Source organism: Molothrus ater, chromosome 11, assembly GCF_012460135.2.
Source record: "Molothrus ater isolate BHLD 08-10-18 breed brown headed cowbird chromosome 11, BPBGC_Mater_1.1, whole genome shotgun sequence".
Classification (NCBI taxonomy): Eukaryota; Metazoa; Chordata; class Aves; order Passeriformes; family Icteridae; genus Molothrus; species Molothrus ater.
Window position 1 is genome coordinate 11618999 of NC_050488.2, and position 19219 is coordinate 11638217.

The window sequence follows — 19219 nt, forward strand, 5'->3', positions numbered from 1 at the left end:
TGTTCCAGTCACTCCTGAGAATCATCCTACTTAGACCAGAACACCTCCAATTAACTCTCTAACTAATGCTGTAAATGTCAAGAGGTAATTACCATAGCTTCTCTTTTAATGAAGCCCAGTTTCCAAGTGTCCCCTGCGACTCCATTCCCCAGACACAGCTGGGTCCATGCTCCTGAGGGCTCAGACAAGAGATCCCATTATTGCATCTCACAAGCTGCTCTTCTTCAGATCAGAGGTGGTGGCAGTCTCTGGGCATGGCAAACCTCAGATGATTCAACTCACTTTACCCAGAAGTGAGAGAGGGATGAGTGATCTGAGACCTGCATGTGTTTGCCATACAGGAAAAATTCACTGACACAAGGCATAACAAGACCCCAGGTTATCCAGAAATTTGGGATGGATCTGCCTATATCATCCCCTTACAGCATCCTCTCCAAAGAGGCCAAAAGATCTTTAAATGAAAAACCTATGCTCAGAAGAGAAACAGAGATAATTAATTAAGAGTGAGCACAGAAGAGATAAAAGAAGAAAAAAGGTTTATGTTCTCTTCTCTCAGTGCATACTAAGTTCTGGCACATGGCTCTCCTTCTGCATGGCTTGAGCTTGTAAATGAAACAATTCCTGGGAAACCCTGGAATTTAAAGTGCCTTCCACTGTCTCTAAAACCAACCACCCTCTTCATGCCCCTCCTCTTGGCAGTTCTCCCTCTCCACCCTACAAGCTGTGGGGTTCACCTCTCACTTGTTCTCCTCTCTCCACCTCTTTTTGCAAGGGTCCCACCAGACCCAGGCAATTCTTTTTCAAAAGAACATAATACAAGTGTGAGCAAGGAAATAAAAATAATATTACATATAACATAATTCTGCACCACAGATCAGGTAATCAGTTGAGACACATCCTTTGTGCCAACCCTTCATGCAGCTGCTTTTCTCTCCAGCTGCCAGCTCATGGAGGCAGGAACCACACATCTGATTCATTCTGGGATAAATCACGAGCACTGGAGTGCCACAGAAACCCCACATGATCTTATCTCTCTGTTGAATCTTCTAAAATGCCTGTGTGGAAAGCAGAGGCTCTTGCAACTGCTACTGCAAGTCTGAGCAATACTTACAGCTGATTGTAATTCCAAGCTCTACACCTCTTTTCTTGGGCAATTTAACGTGGAAAGTACCGCTGCTGGGTATGACAGACTCTATAAAGCAAAAAAACAAACAAAAAAGAAAAAAAGGAGAAAAAAGAGAGTTTTCAGTTGCATGGATGGTTTCTTTGGAACCAAGAAAACAAGCCCATAAAGCACTGCCTTATTGGTTCAAATAAGGATATCTGAGGCCCTGTGGACTTCAGGTTGAAATTTGGATTCTCATTAAAAAGACATGCTCTGAACATCAAGTGCTTACATCACACAGTATTTCAAAACTGAAGCAGCTCTGTCAATGTAAATGGGAAAAAAAATCTTTTTTAATACAAAACTGCACTTTACCCCTAGCCTATAGCTTTGGCTCCCACCTGGCCTCAAGGCCATAAATGAATATGAATATTATTCCTATTAATGAGCAAATATTTAAAGTGTGTCCTCTTCATCTACCTCTTAGGCTTATCTCAGCCAAGCAGCGAGCACAGAATATTTATGAAAGGATCAGAAGAACCCTCCACCTCAGTGCACATTAGAGAACAGCAAGAAATGGAGAAGGTCCTCACAGGGTTTCTCACTCTTCCCTCTGAGCCTGCTGAATACACTCCCCACTGTGGGTGAGCAAAGGCACTGGCAGAGCCTCACGGGCAGAGAGGAGCAGCAGCTCCTTTGGGAAGGTACCTGCGACGTCGAACTCGATCTCCAGCACCACTTTGTTGGTGAGCGCCGCGTCGCGCAGGAGCTGGTTGGCCTCCTCCATGGTGCCGTCCTCCGTCGCGATGCCGTTGATGGAAAGGACTCGGTCCCCTACTTGCAGCAGTCCACACCTGCAGTTCACAGTGGGAAAAGAGGGAACGGGAACAAGGAGACAAGGGGAAAAAAAGGGAAGGAGGAAGAAAACAACCCCACAACCAGCCATGAGTTACTTTTGCCAGGCAAATCTGTTGCAAGACACACAAAGTGCTGACATATTCTGCAGAGGTAGCCCCAAAGAGAAAATAACTCATTTTGCTGTGCCTGTCTCAGGGTCCCTGGAAGGGCACAAGGAGGCAAGCCTTTGTTGGTTTCTAAAGTTCAAACATATTTTGCTCCTAAATAACCATTTCTGGTCACATTTTTTGCAACAACCAAGAGGGGAAAAAAGTAACCCTTGCCTTTCCAAAAATCAACACAGTGGCTGAGAGATGACAATGATAAACACAAGGGAATGTGACTTCCTTCCCTATCTAACCACAAATGGCTCTTCCCATGCACCTGCACCCTCTGGAACACAAACTAATGGCATTGAAAATTGCAAAGATTCCTCTGCTTAGTTCATGGCAAATACTGAAGCTACAATCCAATAAACTCACCGAAATGTCTCAGCAAATTAGATAATCATTTATCCCTTCTAATTGCATTTCTGGAAGCCAAATGCACAGGGATACTTTTTAACTGCCTTGAAAGGCCAATATTATTCCAGTGTGATGACCTGACAATATAACCACAACTGACCCTTTAGGGCTCTTGCTTTAGACCCACTTTCTCCAGGAACAGAGATCAGCAGGATTTTTACTTTGAAAGTAGAACACAAAGGCAAGGCTATGTTGGAGATGTACTGCTACAGCACAATTTGTCTCTTGGGACCCCCTGCATTTATAAGCAAAGTGTTTTTCACATATTCCTACATTCAGTATCCACCCACACTCCTTTTTTTTTACATATACTGCAACACCAGCATGATCCTCTAAGTAATCTCCCACATTATCTCAGCTCCCACCTGGGCTGGCCCATGGCTATACAAAAACAAGACTGCAGTGCTCCCTGCAACCATGAGAAATTGCTTATCTTCCTTCTCCTCTGTCAGTTGTTCACTTTGACCACATCTTTTTAGACTTTCCACTTATCACCCGGCTGTCCACTAGATCAGAGCTTGGGAAACCACTCTTCACTCATCACGAACATCACAAAGCTACAGACTAGTCTCGAAAAAAGGTTTAGGATTATGGCATCAAGTCTAAGGTTCCCCTCAAAATGTGGAGTTATTTTACCACAAAGATTCTCCAGAAGACATTAGTTAGCCTGTTTTAAGCCTTCTCCAGAGAATCTTTATTCCCATCCTGTTTAATGATCAAACACATCTTTGTCTTCCTCTTTCTTTCACAGATACTTCACAGAAGACAGCTTGTTTTTCACTAAACCTTCCAGTCACTCTTCATCACTCACACCCAATTCAGTTGTAAGAAAGCACAGCACCACAGCTCCCAGGCACACAAAGGCATCAAAGGCAGCAGACACTTGGCTGTGTTATTCACGTCCAAACAACAGGATGTGTGTATGAAAGGCTGATAGGAAAGTATATTCACACTTCTACCTGAGTTCATGCTCTCCATGGAAAAATGCTGGCTACTTTATGAGATGCAAATTCAGAGCTGTTTGTTCAAGGATTCTTGGATTAGGACAGACAACTCCATGATGTATAAATGAACCTACCCTTGTGAATAAATCACATCAAGTTTAATGACAGTCATTTACTGGACTTGTGGCCATGCAGCCATGCAGAAATACCAGCTTATAAATATGAAGATGGCACTGAGCAGAACAGAGATGACTCCTCTGTCACCAAGAGGTCTCTTGATATCCTGGCAGTGCACCTTTTGCAAAGGAGGGATCAACAGCTGCATCACTCAGACATCACTGTCATCTAGAGTTCACACAGGGACACAATCCACTTTAGCACCACTCTTTCAGCCACAAGGGCTGGGAGCACATACGATACTTTTACACTGCATCAAAGTAAACGTTTGCCAGCTTTCCCACCAGAGCTGCCTTCTCCCAAAACAGCCATTTCTCATGGTTTTTCACTCAAGGTGCATTTGCCTGAGACTTTTACAGCCAACAGCTCTGCTAGGTCAGAGTATTTTATTTCTTTTACTATCAGCCTCAGCTAATCACAGTTGTTTAAACCGCAGTCTTGCAGTTTTGTAAAAGTTTGTGGTGTGATGCCACAGCCTTCTGGCTTCCTCTGCCAAGTACAAGGAGGCCTGACATCTCTTGTTAACCCTTCAGAATCATTCCAGAGGCATCCAGCTGTGATGAGTCCTTGCACTGGGAGTGGAGCCTGGGGAGTCTTGCAGAGCTCTCCTTTGCTCTGTCATGGGATTCTACAAGAATCTTCAGACAGTTTTTCCAAAGAGAAGGCATTTGTCTCAGAGATGCTCAGTCTAACATCAGAACCTAAAAAGTACTTTCAGACTGTGGGAGCAGAAGTGTCTTAAAATCAGAAAGAAAGGAGTCCAGGCATCTCCTGGAGTGAAAGACAGCACTATGGATGTGCTAGAGTCCATGATGGGAATATCTCCCTGGGGTAGAACAGATTTGCATTTTGCCATGACTCATTCCTTGGGCTTAAAGACAGCAACAGAGCAGCGGAGGTGTCTTGTTTGATACAGAGCAGCACATATTCAAGCCTTGGGCAGGATCTACACTGAAGAGCTCACTCAGCATCATCCACTTCTGCGTGGTCACTCAGCAGTGGGGGGAGCAGCTGTGACCATGGCTACACTGCTGGATCCAGAAACTCATCCCTTGTGCCCTTCCACGCCCCTGAGCCAGCCTGCACAGGTCAGACATGCACATCTGTGTGTGTGTGCACATCTGTGCCTGCACATTGGTGGGTGGGTCTCAGCCCCTAATGGATCAAAGCTCTGCTGACAGCTTCAGCCAGCTGCTAAACTTCACTTTTCCAAACTATTCATACCCGGAAGGCAGAAACACAATGATCAAACAACTGTGTCTGAGCAGAGCTACAAAACATGTAGCTCAGCAGGAAGCATTGATTTTGGATACCAGGATGAAGAAGTCAGATACTCTCCCTCTGCTGCCAATGACAGCTGGAGGAGGAAGGACACAAAAGCTGTGTGCTTCAAGGCAGTCAAGAGGGGATGTCAGGCTTCTTCCCCTTCTACCCTCCCTGCTGATAACAGGGGCTGAATCACTGTCTCATTCAGAGCCCAAAGGCTTAATCATGCACCCTGGAAACAAAACAACAGGTTGGGAGGGAAGTCTATTAGACGCTATTTGCAGTAAAACAAATCACAAGTCAGGCAGGTGTGAATTTTTTGCATCAAACCTCTTGGCACAAGCTAGCACAAAGCAGACAATAAATGTGAGGCAGCCTGACATCCCTGAAAAGAGGGTGATGTCATGCACCTCCCTGGTAGCACTCACACTTGCTGGGCACCCCAGAGGCAGCTCCTCCACAACAATCCAGATGGACAAAGCCAGTGAGTATCATGTGCTTGTACAACAGCACATTCAGATGCACAGATTTTGCAGAGCGTGTGAACATCCAGGTCAGATCCAGGGTGCTAAACCTGATCCCTATATCCCCAGAGCTCACTTTTTTGTCAAAGAGCAAAAACTGCAGCACAAGAAAGAGCACACCCTAGCCTCAGCTGGGAGCCCAGCCTGGTATAGGGGATGAAAAGGGCTCTAATGTCTTGGGCTGCAGCTACAGCAGAACCTCTGAAAAGCAGGGAATAATGAATCTTGAATAATGGAGCAAAGAGCTTTGTAAAACAGCAAGAAACAAAAAATGAAATAAAAACATAAAACTGCCTTTTTCCTTCACTGCAAACCCAGTGCACTTATCACTTCAAGATGCGGAGGAAAGAAAGAATTTTCCTGCCAGCTAGGAAGAGCAGTATGATTTAGGAAAGAATGAAATGCACAGCAGAGATTTAATCCCCAAATCAAATCCAGGCTGCAAATGCAGAGAGGATTGCTCCCAGTCTCCAGGAAGCAGCGGCCAGAAGAGCGTGAATGCTGCCGGGCGGGCAGCGCGGGGCGAGCAGCGGCTGTGACACATCAGAGCCAGGCAAGGCTGCCCCACAACTCACTGCTTTTCCTCCAGGCTTGGCAAGAGGATAAAGCAAAGCCAGGCAGATTTCAGCACATCTCCCTCATCCCCTGGGACAGCAGGCTTTGTTGCTGCCTAATTTATAAAAGGAATTTGGTGCTTTGCAACATGAACCAAGTTCACCCACAATAGAAGATAAAAAAACCATAAAACCATCACCTTAATTTTTAAACCCTGTTTGGAAACAATCAAATAAACAAAAGGCATAGCAGGCTTTTAAAATCTCTCTTAATGTGCATGAAGATAGCTCTTTTTCCTGTGCCAGCCCCTTGTCGCTGTCCTCCCACAGACACAAGCACCAGGTACTCCTGTTCCACCTTGCCTCTGCAATGGCTGACCAGAGAAGCTAAAACACAGAGACTGGTCTGCACAGCACTTGCATTTCATTTTGCAGACTCTTTCCCTGCCATATGATTCTACAACTCCCCCATGTGCTGTTTTTCTGGACTGGCTTGGAGACACCAAACCTTCAGCACAGGCTGATGGGGCCATCAGAGACTTCTTCAAGAAAGGTTCTGCAGCAGGCACTGAGTACTGCCACATTGCTGCACCTTTGGCACCCTTAAGGAGGACAGACCACAGTGGTAATCAAAGGTGGGAAGAGAAATGAGCACATGGACATTAAGTTCCAGCCTAAAGAAATCAGCTCTCCTTTAAACCCCTCAAGAGATCAAGCCATGCTAGGACTTGACTTGCTTAGTAACAAAAGCCTTACCAGAAGACACCTAGATTGTAGTGCACAGACACTCAAGCAGACTATAAATCCAGCCAGCAGCACTCTAAATCCAGCATTGGGAGCAGCTGAACTCTAGGGCTGAGGCTCCACCACTGGAGGAGTCACTGCTCCCACTGTCCTCGGGTGACAGAGAGCAGTTAATGCTGCTCCTCCCTTCTGCACTTTCCCCAGCATTACGCAGCCAAAAGCAGGAGGGATTAACTGCAGCACCTACCTGCTCCTCAACTAGAGCCCTATCTCTGTGGCTCAAAGCCTTGTCATTCATGGCCAGTTTATACAGCTGGGCTCTGCTACAACAAAATCAGTCAGAAAACATTTCGCAGGGGCCACTTATTTAGACCTTTCCCCTTTTGGCACCTATACAAAAGATTTATCTTTCAAAGAGGAATTTAAAAAAATAAGAAAGAAAGAAAGGGAATGGGAATGGCACTCTCACACAGACACACACTCCCTTCCTCCTCCTCCCAGACCAGCCGCAGCCTGGTGCCAAGACGTTCACCTGGGGTGCGAGGGAGGCCGCGGTCAGCCGACGAGTGCAGAAATGGCAGTGACAGTAAACCATGCCCAGTGAAGAATGGGAGATATTACAAGGATGATAGTAAATATCTAAATGAGCCTCTGAGGAGAGAAAACAAACCAAACCATGAAATGTTCAGTAGCAGCACCATCAGCATCCAAGGGCAAGGTCTCTAACCTCTCTGCCGGGCTGTCAGGCTCAATAAAACGGACGAGAGGTGGGGAAGACAGAGTTTCTGTAGCAAAGATGCCTCCCTGGAGCTGAAGTCCGAAGCCATTCAGAGGGTCTCCCCTGAGGACCACCTCTGTCGTCTCCGTGTGGACTATCTGCCCTCCAGGACCCACCGTGCTGGAGGCCAGCGACACTGAGAGGGCGAGAGAGGCAGAAGGTCAGGGCAGCCATGGTCAACATAACAGCCTGGGTCCAGACCTTGGTCTGGTGATGGTGGGGACAGTGACCAAGGATGAGGGAGGCACTGACAGAGCTGAGATGAGCAGCTCTACCCCAGCTAACCATTGACAACAAGGATGGCAAGGGAAGTGTGCATGCCCCCTCCCAGGACTGCTCTTACGTGAGCTCTTGTGCTCCTTCTTCTTCTGCCTCCTCCTCAGCATGGTGGTGCGGGGGCTCATGGGGTGGGAGCTGCGAGGTAGCGTGTTGGAGTTCTGACACGGGAATCCCTGCGCGTTCATGGTGGGAGACGAGAAGTTGGCAGCCACCAGAGCTGGGGACACACAAGAGGGCATTAGGGACGTGCACAGGGGGCTGCAGCAGTTCCTCACTCACTAACAGTGTCACCAAACACCTCATGGGTTTGGAGCAGCTCCTCCTTTCCAGCTCCAGGGCGCGAGACTCAAGGAATGTTCACTTCCAACAGTTTGGACACAGTGCAATGTGTCCTCTTCCCTATCTTACTGCCACAAGACAAGAAGCCTGGGGCAGCACAGAGCCCACTCCTGACAAGAAGACATGTACAGATTTTGAAGTAGCCATAATCCTGCTTTTAACAAGCTGTATGGCACTAGGGCTGAGCTGAATGAGCTGTATCACATTCCTACACAACACCAGAGACACCCTCCCCCATCCCACAGAAACTCATTTTTTGCTGAATGAAACTAGGCATGGGAATGTGGGGTTACAGGATGGGTGCATGGGCCTGCCCAGCACACTGCTCTTGTCCCAGTTACCAGATCTGTGTGTGCTGGGCTGCAGATACTGATTTTGTACCTCAGCACTGAGCTGTGGAAGCAGAACTAGATGACTGAGGAGGAAACAAGTGACAAGCCACACTATGGATCTGAATATTAAGGAAATGGAGGGTCACAACAAGAACGAACACAGGCAGGATGAGGGCAATGCCATGCACTGAGGTTACATTTGCAGTAATCCTGTCCAGATGTCTGGGTCCAAGTGGGTGTCTTGCAGTGTCCAGGGTGGTGGGTGTGACAGTAGTTGACACAGGGGTCCCAACAGTGATGGTGGTCACTTTTCTGCACTTTGACTGATGGCATCCAGGGGAGCAGAAATTGCCACAGGCAGGAAGGAGAAATGAGAGAAAGAAAAGGTAAGAACCATAAGCCAGGAGATTGGAGAAAAGAGCTTTATACTGACTCTGAATAAGCCAGGACCCAACCACAGTGTGTCAAGCATCAGCAGCAAAAATGCAACCCCATGTAACCTCAAGACACTTGATGTAAAGTGGCAGAAATCCCCCCCCTCTTTCCCACAATAAACTCTGCATCCAGTGCCACCAGCCTGACTCAGCCGTGCTGGCAGTGCACACATGTCATTACCATTTGCAGTCTGTTGTGCGACGTGCAGAAGCTCCATCCAGCCAGGAGTTTCCTGCAGAGGCCATCAGCACTCTCTGACAGCACCAGGGAAGCCTCCTTGTGCTGTTTGCCACCTTGCTCCAGAGCTGCCCTCCCTGTGACAAGGCTCAATGGCCTTCCCCATGTGCTGTGAGCACTTTGCTTGGCTTCAGCATTCGGTTGTTTAGTGGCTACTCTTGCACAGGAATGCACACATGGATGAAAGACAGGAGAAGCAGAGAGCCACCTCCAGCTCACCACAACAAAAGGGGGTTTATACACCACTGCTTAAATTAAGGGGGGCACCAGCAGAGGAAATATGCCAATGCTGTGGCAAACAGCAAATGAAAGCATAGCACCAACATGGCAGAGCATGTTGAAAGCATAGGACCAACATGGCAGAGCCTGTTCAAGGGCACAGCACTGCTTTAACTTCAACCCTAACCCCAGCCCATGCTGGCAGAATCTGTTGCAGTGTGACATCCATCATCTGGAAACCTCTGTCCAGGAACTGCAGCTTTGCAACACCAACTCACAAAGCCACAAGTCTCTTTTGAAGTGCCTCAAACGGTGCCCAGGCACAGGTCCCTTGTCTGTTCTCACTGATGCTCCTTTTTCCCCTGGGCAGCACAGGGTCAGTTTGGTTTTCCTTGTCCAACACCAGGTGTTCTGTTCCAAATCTCTGCACCATGCTGCCTGAATCTGTTTTCCTCCAAGAGGAATTCCTGGCTAACAAGCAAGATTTCAAGCTTTTTTTTTTCAGCTAAGCATAGAGAGCATCCCACAGCAGAGCATCACCACAGCCACACATTATCCCAGAGTTCCTCATATCACAGCCACTTGCATTGGCATGCCAGCACCTTCCCATGAAGGATGACATCTCCTTCTGCCTCTGGGTCCTCTGACCAGGCAGAAATGCCACCAGCACTGGCACTACCAGAACCTTCTTAGAGTGCAAACCTGGGAGAGGGACTTATTTAGTTTACTGAGCCCACCCAGAGTTCTCCTCTAAAGGTCATCTGTTAGTGCCTTGAACAGCAGAAATCCATTTTCTGTGTGTGCATCACAGGCATTAAATCATTTAGGTCAGATTTTCCAGACAATATAGTGATTATATTTAGTCTTTGCTAAACACTTAGTGAGTTTAGCAGTTAGTCTATCAAGCTTTTAAAAATACACTTCCAGCTCTGGGGTTTCTATTTTGTGTATTTTCAAAAGTAAATTTTGAGCCAGGCAGCTTTTAAAAACAACAATCAAAATAGCTATAGCTAGACAAAAAGAAAAGTTCTTAATAAAATTAAACACTTTGAACATAGGGGACAGAGCTTATGGGCATATATACAAAATAATTTAATCCACTTATAATAACTAAAACTATCCCATTTGTCTATTAATTTTTAGCTTACATTGACAACAGAAAAAATGCGCCTTTGAAACTCAGCTGACAGCAAATTCTGGGAGAGGATGCATTTTGGACAATTCTGTGAAAAAACCTCTACAACAGCCTTCCCCAATCTTTCACGCATCATCCCTGCCTGAGGAAACCCATCCATCCCAGCACTGCTCCTGGGCACCATCTGCCCCCATTGATCCTGTGAGCAGGGCATAATCCTCCCACAAACACTCCAAGTGCCCCCAGAACCACAGAGAAATCCAACTCAGTTTGACAAATCCCATGCTTCAGCATTAGGCCATATTTTTGCATGGCAACTAATCCAGCATCAGATCCCTCTCCATCTCCTCCAACCAGATGCTGATTGTACAAGAAACCACTTTAAAAAATTATAATGATAAACACCATGCATTCACAGGCTGAAAGGACTCAGTAATGCAAGTTCTGAACAGGGATGGATCTGCATCATATCCTCTCCTCAGTTTCTTTCCCTGGGCTCCAGTCTCTTGCCAACCACAAGAGTTTGTTTTTGCAGGGTCCGTGTTTCCTCACTCTCCCTGTTTGCTAAATTCAGAAAGAGCAGCCTGTGGAGTTGGCACAGCATCCTTTTCTATGATCCCTCAGGTGCTTAAGAGTTTAATCCAAAGTGGGAACAATTGTTACATCCCTGAGTTTTCATACTCATGTGTTGCAATTGTTGACCTAAGTTTGTGTTCTTATTTCTGCCACAGCAAACTGATCTGTGGATGGGGTTTGGGTAACCAGGCTCTGATCACACCAAGCTGTCCTTCCACAGAGCCTCCTTCCCCTGAGCAGCTGCTCAATGCGCATATTCTCGAGAAAATTAGGAGCAGGGCACTAATGGAAGGAGGAGAATACTTCATTTTAACAGCCATTGAAAAAGGATTATAGTTTTCCATTTTTTCTTGGGCACAAAGGTCAAGTCATCCATTCACTTTGTTAAACTGCTTCAATTCTGCGCAATTTGAACTGGACATTTAAGGAATTTATTTCTAGATATGGAGATGGTTTTAGTTTTTACTGTATCAGTTTAAGGAAGGCCATAAGATATTTTCTTCCTTTCCCCAAACCTCCCTAGAAGAGAGTGGAAAGAGCAGATGTGCCCAGGGCTACCATGCATCAATATTATTAAAATGCATGTCCCTGACAGACAAGTGATGATTGAAAATGGTGGGAAAAGGGACTGGTACTGAACAGTCACACCCAAAACACCTGAATTACAAGACTGCCAGTACAGAGTGTAACAAAACTGCAGGCAAGAGCTGCAACAAATACACTAATACTGAGGCCATGGTCACAATGAAATTTATAGGAGAGCCTGAGACAGCTTCTCATGTGGAGAGAGGAACAAACAGTGGGCAACAAGAATGCTCCCCGGGGTGAATTTCTAATGACATTTTACAGGCATTTTGGGCTTGATCTTACTGCAGCCAGAATTTACTTCCTTGGTATTTCTTTTGTATGGGTGGTGGAAACCAGCAGCTACAGATGGGTTCACTCTACCCCTGGCTGCCCAGACACAGCTGCCTCTCAAGCAGGCTGGTCTGAAAGATGAACACTTGCATTCCAGCTTTGGAAGTTCATCAGGACCCTGTCCAGCTACTGAACACATCCTTTACAAAGCCTTACCTTACAATTCCTTACAAAGGAATCAGCAAATAAAAACTGAGCTTGGAAATATACTTGCCAGCAGCAAGGCTGTTTTCCTCCCTCTCGATCAAAGTCTCTTATCTGAGGCACTAAGGAAGTGGCTTGCACAGTATTCAGCACTGCAAAACCCTGGGATTCCCATCTCCAATTTCCCTATTCAAGCACAGATGTTCAGATATTGCCTCTTTTCCTATTCACATCCTTGAAGAACAACATCTAATCACATACATTTCATCAAAACATCCATTTTTTTCCCTCTACAGATGTCTCTCTTTGGAATCTGTCGCCAGCACTCAAAAGCAAGAGCCCCTTGCAGGGACCTAAAGTGAGTTTTGAGAGTGACCAACAGTGTAGGCACAGAAGACACACCTGTTTCTGGAGGCTTCAAAGGCAGCCTGCTTTGGTGAACAGGTAATATCTCCAGCTTGACGTTTTCAGAAGTGGCAGCTAAAAGCTGAGTTGCCTCTAATAAGGAGCAGTGCTCTGTGCTTGTGCCATCAATGGAGAGAATGTGGTCACCAACGTGCAATGCACCACATCTGCAAAGGGAACAGCAGGAGAGGTAATTACACACACAGCCAAAATCCACGTCCTTTCAGTAAGGGGAACACACACAAAATTCAACTGCAAATTAGTGTTCAAATTCTTAATTTCTTAAGAAAGAATTTCTTAAGTGTTAATTTCTTTTCATATTTTTTTTTCAAATTCCAGTTTGAACCTCAGGTTCAAGCATTACCCAGCTAGGATGGTTGTCATGGTTTGACAGTGGCCCAATGCCAGGCACCCATAACAGGCACTCACTCACCCTCCCCTTCCACAGCTGGGCAGAGGAGAGAAAAAAAACATTAAACAAAGGGTTCATGAGTTAAGATAAGGACTGGGAAAAAACACTCCAAGGGTAAAACAGGCTCAACTTCAAGGCACAAAGTGAGTTCATTACTAACAAAATCAGAGAATAATGAGAAGTAGAAGCCCTTAAAACCCCTTGTCTTCCCCTGACAGTGCAGGAAGACAGGAGGTGAGGGGTTTGGTCAGTTCATCACCCTAAGTTTTCTTCCACTGCACAGAGAGAGGAGTTTTTCCCCTGTGAGACTGTGGGGTCCCTCCCACAAAGACAGTTCTAAGTGAACTTCTCCAACATGATTCCAATCTCACCAGCAGCAGTCCTACCACACCTGCTGCAATGTGAATTCCCCCCACAGGCACACAGCCCTCCCAAAACTGCTGCAGCATGGGTCTCTCTTCCCATGGGTGCAGTCCTCCAAGGACAGGCTGCTCCAGCCTGGAAGCAGGGCCCTCTCTCTCCACTGGCTGTGCCACTGGATCACAGCCTTCTCCAGGCACCCACCTGCTCCAGCAGGGGCAGCTCCCCCACGGGCTGCGGGTGGATCTCTGCATCCCCCATGGATCCCCACAGGGTGTGGGTGGATCTCTGCATCCCCCGTGGATCCCCACAGGGTGTGGGTGGATCTCTGCATCCCCCATGGATCCCCACAGGGTGTGGGTGGATCTCTGCATCCCCCATGGATCCCCATGGGCTGCAGGGGCTCAGCTGCTTCACCATGGTCTCACCACAGCCTGCAGAGGAATCTCAGCTCTGGCACCTGGAGCACCTCCTGCCCCTCCTTCTCCACTGCCTGTGGTGTCTCCATGTTGTTTCCCTCACATGTTTTCACCTTCTCCTCTTCTCTAGCTGGAATTAACACTGCATGCAAAACTTCTTTTTGGTTTTCTTCTTAAGTATGTTATCACACAGGCCTTAAAACCATGTCTACTAAGCCCAGCCTTGGCCAGCAGCCTGTCCATCTTCAGAGCCATCAGGGACTGGATTTGCTGGACATGGTGGAAGCTTCCAGCAGCTTCTCACAGAAGTCACCTCTGTGGCACCTCCCACTACCAAAAACCAGGCTGTGCAAAACCAACATATTCATGTTTGTGTCAGTGTTGTTGGTGGCTTCACAAAAAATCCTTTAAGTCTGTAAGAGTGCCCCTCATAGCCAGTCTGGATGGCTAAGGGCTCACCCAGCAGTATTGTTATGCCCTGGGAGCCAGGAGTTCAGCTCAGCAACACAGCTGAACACAGCTAGAGCAGCACAGCACCCTGTCTGTACAGCATCCCCACATAAAGGGTTTCCTGCCTTGTCCAGCAGGAAAAGGCTCCAGACAGAAGCTTCCTTAACAGGCTTTAGCCATTTCACAGCTCCAGCACAGTCAGACCTGAGGTTTTTAAAGCTCAGCTTTCACATGCACTGAGTTACCTGCACTGCTGGTGAGGAGTGCCCACTGCTGGTGCAAAGATATTTTTAGCACAAACAGTTCTAAGAACATGTGGAAATGCAGCTTTCAAGGCAATACTGAGAAGAATGGCTTATAACTAACAAGGAGACAAAAAAGCAGCAGAGAAAGGAAAAGCAGAGCTAGGAAGAGCCTGTTCAGATCTGTACCTGTCCACCACGCTGGCTGGCTTGATCTTGTCGATGACAATGACCTGCTTGTTCCGGTGCATGGCTGTGGTCAGTGTGATCCCCAGCGTGGACCCTGGAGTCTTTGCTATTTCAACTAGTAAAGGACCAGAAGCATTTGCTACAGTATCTGCAAAAAAAGAGAGCACCTGAAGACACTTCTCATACAGGCTTTTCCATCTTTACATGCAGGGGTTGGCCAACAGTGCTTACTTGCCATGTGAAGCAGCAAATCTTTAGCTTGGACATCTATGGTCCAGGTCACATGGTGACTTAACAAAGAAGAACACTCAAGAAGAAAAATTGTCTCTGCACAAAATCTACATGATAATGAAGAGTATTAAATCAATTCACTCATGGAAAGAACTCTCTTTTTACTTTGGATTAAATAGCAATATTGAGGAATAGATTGCTCAAAGGTTCTGCAACAGTCACATCAATGGTATTACAAGCACAAAAAAGGAAGATCATAAGGACATCATGTTATTGGCTTTTTCCCAAACAAACTAAAATGAAAAGGCATAAGGATACAGGATCCCAGTATCTGAAGTATTCAGAAGTTTCATGGCTGATGACAAGCCAATCAACTCTTCTGTGCTTCAGCACCAGCTTCAAAATACCACCTCAAACCTCAACTGCTTGTTTGAGCTCCTCCAGTGTGACAGTGGGAGCAGACACAGCACTGACAAGCCCCTGCTCACAACAGCCTCCTCTCCCATCAGACAATACAGGGGCAACTCATTTTTAAAAGATGCATCTCTGCAATAAGCTTAATAGACGCTGTAAGTGAGACTATGAAACTCCTACGAAATTGCACCTGTTAGCATAAGCCTCCACCAAACCTATCCATCTCTTCTGAGGAAGGGGGAGGACAAAGAAAGCCTGTGTTTCTGGCTGATTAGACAGAAATTCCCTCCACCTTTGTTACACACATTTGCTTCCAGATTACCTAAAGCCATCACAAAGAGGTGGGATTCACAATTGTATTATCACCATCCAACATCCAATAGCCAGCATCCCTCATGTGTAGGTGACAGCCCCCACGAAAGCACTCATGAAGACCCAGCCATCACTTCAAAGGAAAGGCCTGCAGAGCCCTCTGAGCACCTGATGCCTCCTCAACCCTTAATTATTCATAGTAAGGCTTTTCCCTTCCAAAGATAGGCTCCACTAAAAATGCTGATGCTACTTGGCTCCAAACTGATGCATGGCTCATTCCTGCTCTCTGAAAAACAGGAACTTTAATGCAGATCTGGGAAGCAAAGCTGCAGCAAGGTCTTTTCTGAGATTTGTTGAAGATACTGAGTCTCTGGAGATAGAAATTTACCTTGGAAATTCCCCTTGGGGATCAGCCAAGGGATGCTCAGGCTCTGGTCTACTCACAATGCCATTTTTCACAGGGGAGGAAGCAGGAGGAATGAGCCACGTTAAAGGTTATGCAGGCTTCACATAAAACACTATTTATTCTCTGATGAAAAGGACCACTGTGGAGATCAGCAAGTCTGGTAAAAAGCACAGTCCCAGTTTAATCAAAAGATACACAAAGCACCCAGCTAAAGCTGTAGAAGGTGCACTTAAGCATTTGTTAGCAAAGGAAGCACCAAGAGACTGAGGATCTCTTCCAACAGCAAACACCAGGTATATGTCAGTTTTGCAGCCAGTTTTTTGTGTACATTCAGCACATGTCCTCAGAAGAAGGACATAGATTTTATATCCCTCCACCTGAAAGGAAGAAGATAAGGAAAATAAAAAGATCCTGCTGGACCATTGGACCTTTCTTTGCAAGGAAAACATCTACTCCTCTCCAGTTTACCCAGTGTCCAAGCTGCTCAGCTTTGCCAGGTGTTTCCCAAGGAGGTCTCAGCATGATGGTGAGAAGAAAGAGCCTCAGGACCAGGGTTATTTAGTGAGACTGTAGGAAACCACAGTCCCACCTCCAGCCCATGGTCACTCCTGCTGCCACACACAGCATGGGCCACCTCAGTGTCCCTTTTAATTCTCATCTCCATCACAGACAAGAATTACTCCAAATCCATTTTATAGAGGCATTTATTGAGGAAATACCAGCCAAGCCTCTATTAATTATTCTAGGAGAAGATTTGCCTCAAATCAAAGGTCAGGAGTCAGCAATTCAGCAATATTTGTGACGTGTTATTAACATGGAGCTATTACACTCAAGCTAATTTTAAAAGAAACACGGAAAGGACAGAGCAGGCCATGCAAAAACTTCACTGTAAGGAGCCAATTGGCATTGTTGCACTGGCACCAGGAGGTGCTTCTGCACCATCATGCACAGCTACAACCTCCCAGGAGGACACAAAGGGCTGTGCAACACCTGCTCACACCCATACACCTGCGGGTACTCAGCAATATTGTGATGGATACAAGGGGAACAGAGCCTGCTCCAGGCTCTCTCTCACCCCAGTGCTGAAGATCTGGGAAAGGTGATCACCCCATCACTCAAAACAGGGGGTTGGCAGGTGTTCTCTAGAAGATCTTTCGTCTCAGCAGCTTCTTTTTAAGGAAGTACTGTGAGGGTGTTTCATTCTTGCACTAGGTTTCTGAGCCTCACATGGCTTTGCTCACATCTCTAAGGAGGAATGGCTCTTGTAACCAGCCTGGAAAGTGCAATTGCTTGGGGAATAAGCCAAGTGGGTAGGGATGAATTTTTCCTGCTGTAATGCACTTTGGGAGAGAGGAGGGAATAGAAAATGAGAGGGGAAATGGAAAAGGAAAGGGAAAATGAGAAGAAGGGAAAGGGGGAAGAGGAAATGGGAGAGCGGAAAGGGAAAAGGGAAAAGAGGAAATGGGAGAGGGGAAAGGGAAAAGAAGAAATGGGAGAGGGGAAGGAAAGGGACATCCCTTGCAAATGCAAACAAAATAAACCAAAAACTCCTAGAAGAACCAAACTGGGGAGCTACCCCCTTCCTGACACAGCCCACCAGCTCTTGACCCCTGCAGTTTTACAGGCTCATGGAGGCATTTGACTTCCTGGGCCCCTCTTCAGGCTCTAGCCCCTGCCACTGCTCAGCAGACACTGCCAAGTCACCCACCTGTGGGACACTACCAGCCCTCCACTCTGTCAGCAGGAGAGCTCCTTTTAGAAGCTCCTTTAAGCTCTTTTTAGGCTTAAAAAACTCCAGCCTAAAACTGAATGGGTGGAGGGGCAGCCAGGGGAAGGGAGAGGAGGAAAAGGACACAGCAAACTGCTTTGCTCGTTCATCATCTCTGGCAGCAACCTTTCCTCCTTCATGAGTCAACCCTAAAGGCTTGCAGCCCAGATCCTTGGTATATAGCACACACAGATTATTCACAAAGTAACTACTCAAATACCATATTCTGGCAGGTCAGTTTACTTGAGATGTTTGGGCTTTTTTGGTTTTTGGGTTTGTTTTTTTTTTTTTTTTGCATTCTCCCTTGTTTTACAAAAGGCCCCTAAGATAAAGTGCAGCCATGGGAAAGCATCTGTTCATTGCAAAGATCATCTGGCATCAGCAAAGAGCAGAGATTTTCCCAATGCCCCTGGAGGGTCCATGGGCAGTTGGCACTTTTTTAAAATGGAAATAGCAGATTATTTTAATTCCTTCAGTGGCCTTGAGAAATCTTAGCCAACCTGACAAAAAGCCTGCCATGGTCCCATCCCACACTGGCCTCCTGGTGAACTCCCTACAGGCAGGGGATGCTCATGGCAATGGCAGGCAGCTGCCACATCCCTCACACCAAGAGCAGGGCTGGCCCCATGCAGATCATCCCCAGTGCTCAGTTTTGGCTGGAAAACCACAGAGACAGCTGGGGAATGCCGTGATTCAACACTCCCCCACAGCAACCCTGGGCTCTCACCAAGGACAGATGCAGAAAAACAACTTTCCCTCCTCAAGGGTCAGCCCACACCACGCCAGCACAAACAGCTGCAGCAGAGAGTGAGCACCATGTAAAAACCTCTATTTTCCTGAGGATGAACAGGACAAGCACCACTTCATTGTGGTGTCCCCAGCCCATTCACCAGGTTTTCAAAATGGGAATTAAGAGTCCTTCCTTTAGGCTGAAAATATCACCAGACCACGTTCAGCACCAGCTCTTCCCTTCCCTCATCCTCTTCCAGAGGCTGTAATAGTTGTGAACTGGGGACAATGTACTCATCTCCCACTGCAATTATTAGCTGCTGCCTGGCAAAACTCTCTGCAGAGATTGTTGTAAGCAACATGTTCTGTATCACCTTGCCTTAAAAGAAAGCAGGATGAATATATTCCTTTACAGGGTTGCAGAGAGCACTCTCTAGGCAAAAATTATGTAAGAAAGGGCCAGGTTTTACATTTTTGGGAAGTATCTAGTTCTGATCCACAGATTAGCAACACAAGGTGGAGAGCCACTGCATAAAATTCTGCTGTCTCTCCAAGTTCACTCAACCCTCACAGTTTTAGGTGAGAGAGTTAGCCAAGAAGAAACACCTAGATACCAAATCACCTTCATGGCTATTTTTGCTCCAAGTCAGGTTTTAAGTTCATGGCTCCAAGGAGGCAGAAACCCCTCTGGAGATGGATATGAAACATCACAACCTACTACATAGCTCAACAAGCCTTCAGAACCATCACAGCTT

The 19219-nt window shown here is 46.6% G+C and overlaps 1 protein-coding gene across 5 annotated transcripts in view; it reads right to left on the minus strand.

Annotated features, from left to right (window-relative positions):
• GRIP2 (glutamate receptor interacting protein 2) overlaps window positions 1-19219 on the minus strand; it is a 249001-nt gene that overhangs the window by 31416 nt on the left and 198366 nt on the right. For all 5 annotated transcript variants that reach the window (XR_004981034.1, XM_036390864.1, XM_036390863.1 and 2 more), the window contains exons 8-14: window positions 14605-14752; window positions 12530-12699; window positions 8661-8786; window positions 7857-8009; window positions 7463-7649; window positions 1814-1959; window positions 1112-1192 (exon numbers count right to left, since the gene is read on the minus strand). Coding sequence is in view for 4 of the 5 variants with exons in the window: in XM_036390864.1 (XP_036246757.1) it covers window positions 1112-1192; window positions 1814-1959; window positions 7463-7649; window positions 7857-8009; window positions 8661-8786; window positions 12530-12699; window positions 14605-14752 (1011 nt within the window). In the remaining variant the exon portion in view is untranslated. The remainder of the gene's footprint in view (window positions 1-1111; window positions 1193-1813; window positions 1960-7462; window positions 7650-7856; window positions 8010-8660; window positions 8787-12529; window positions 12700-14604; window positions 14753-19219) is intronic.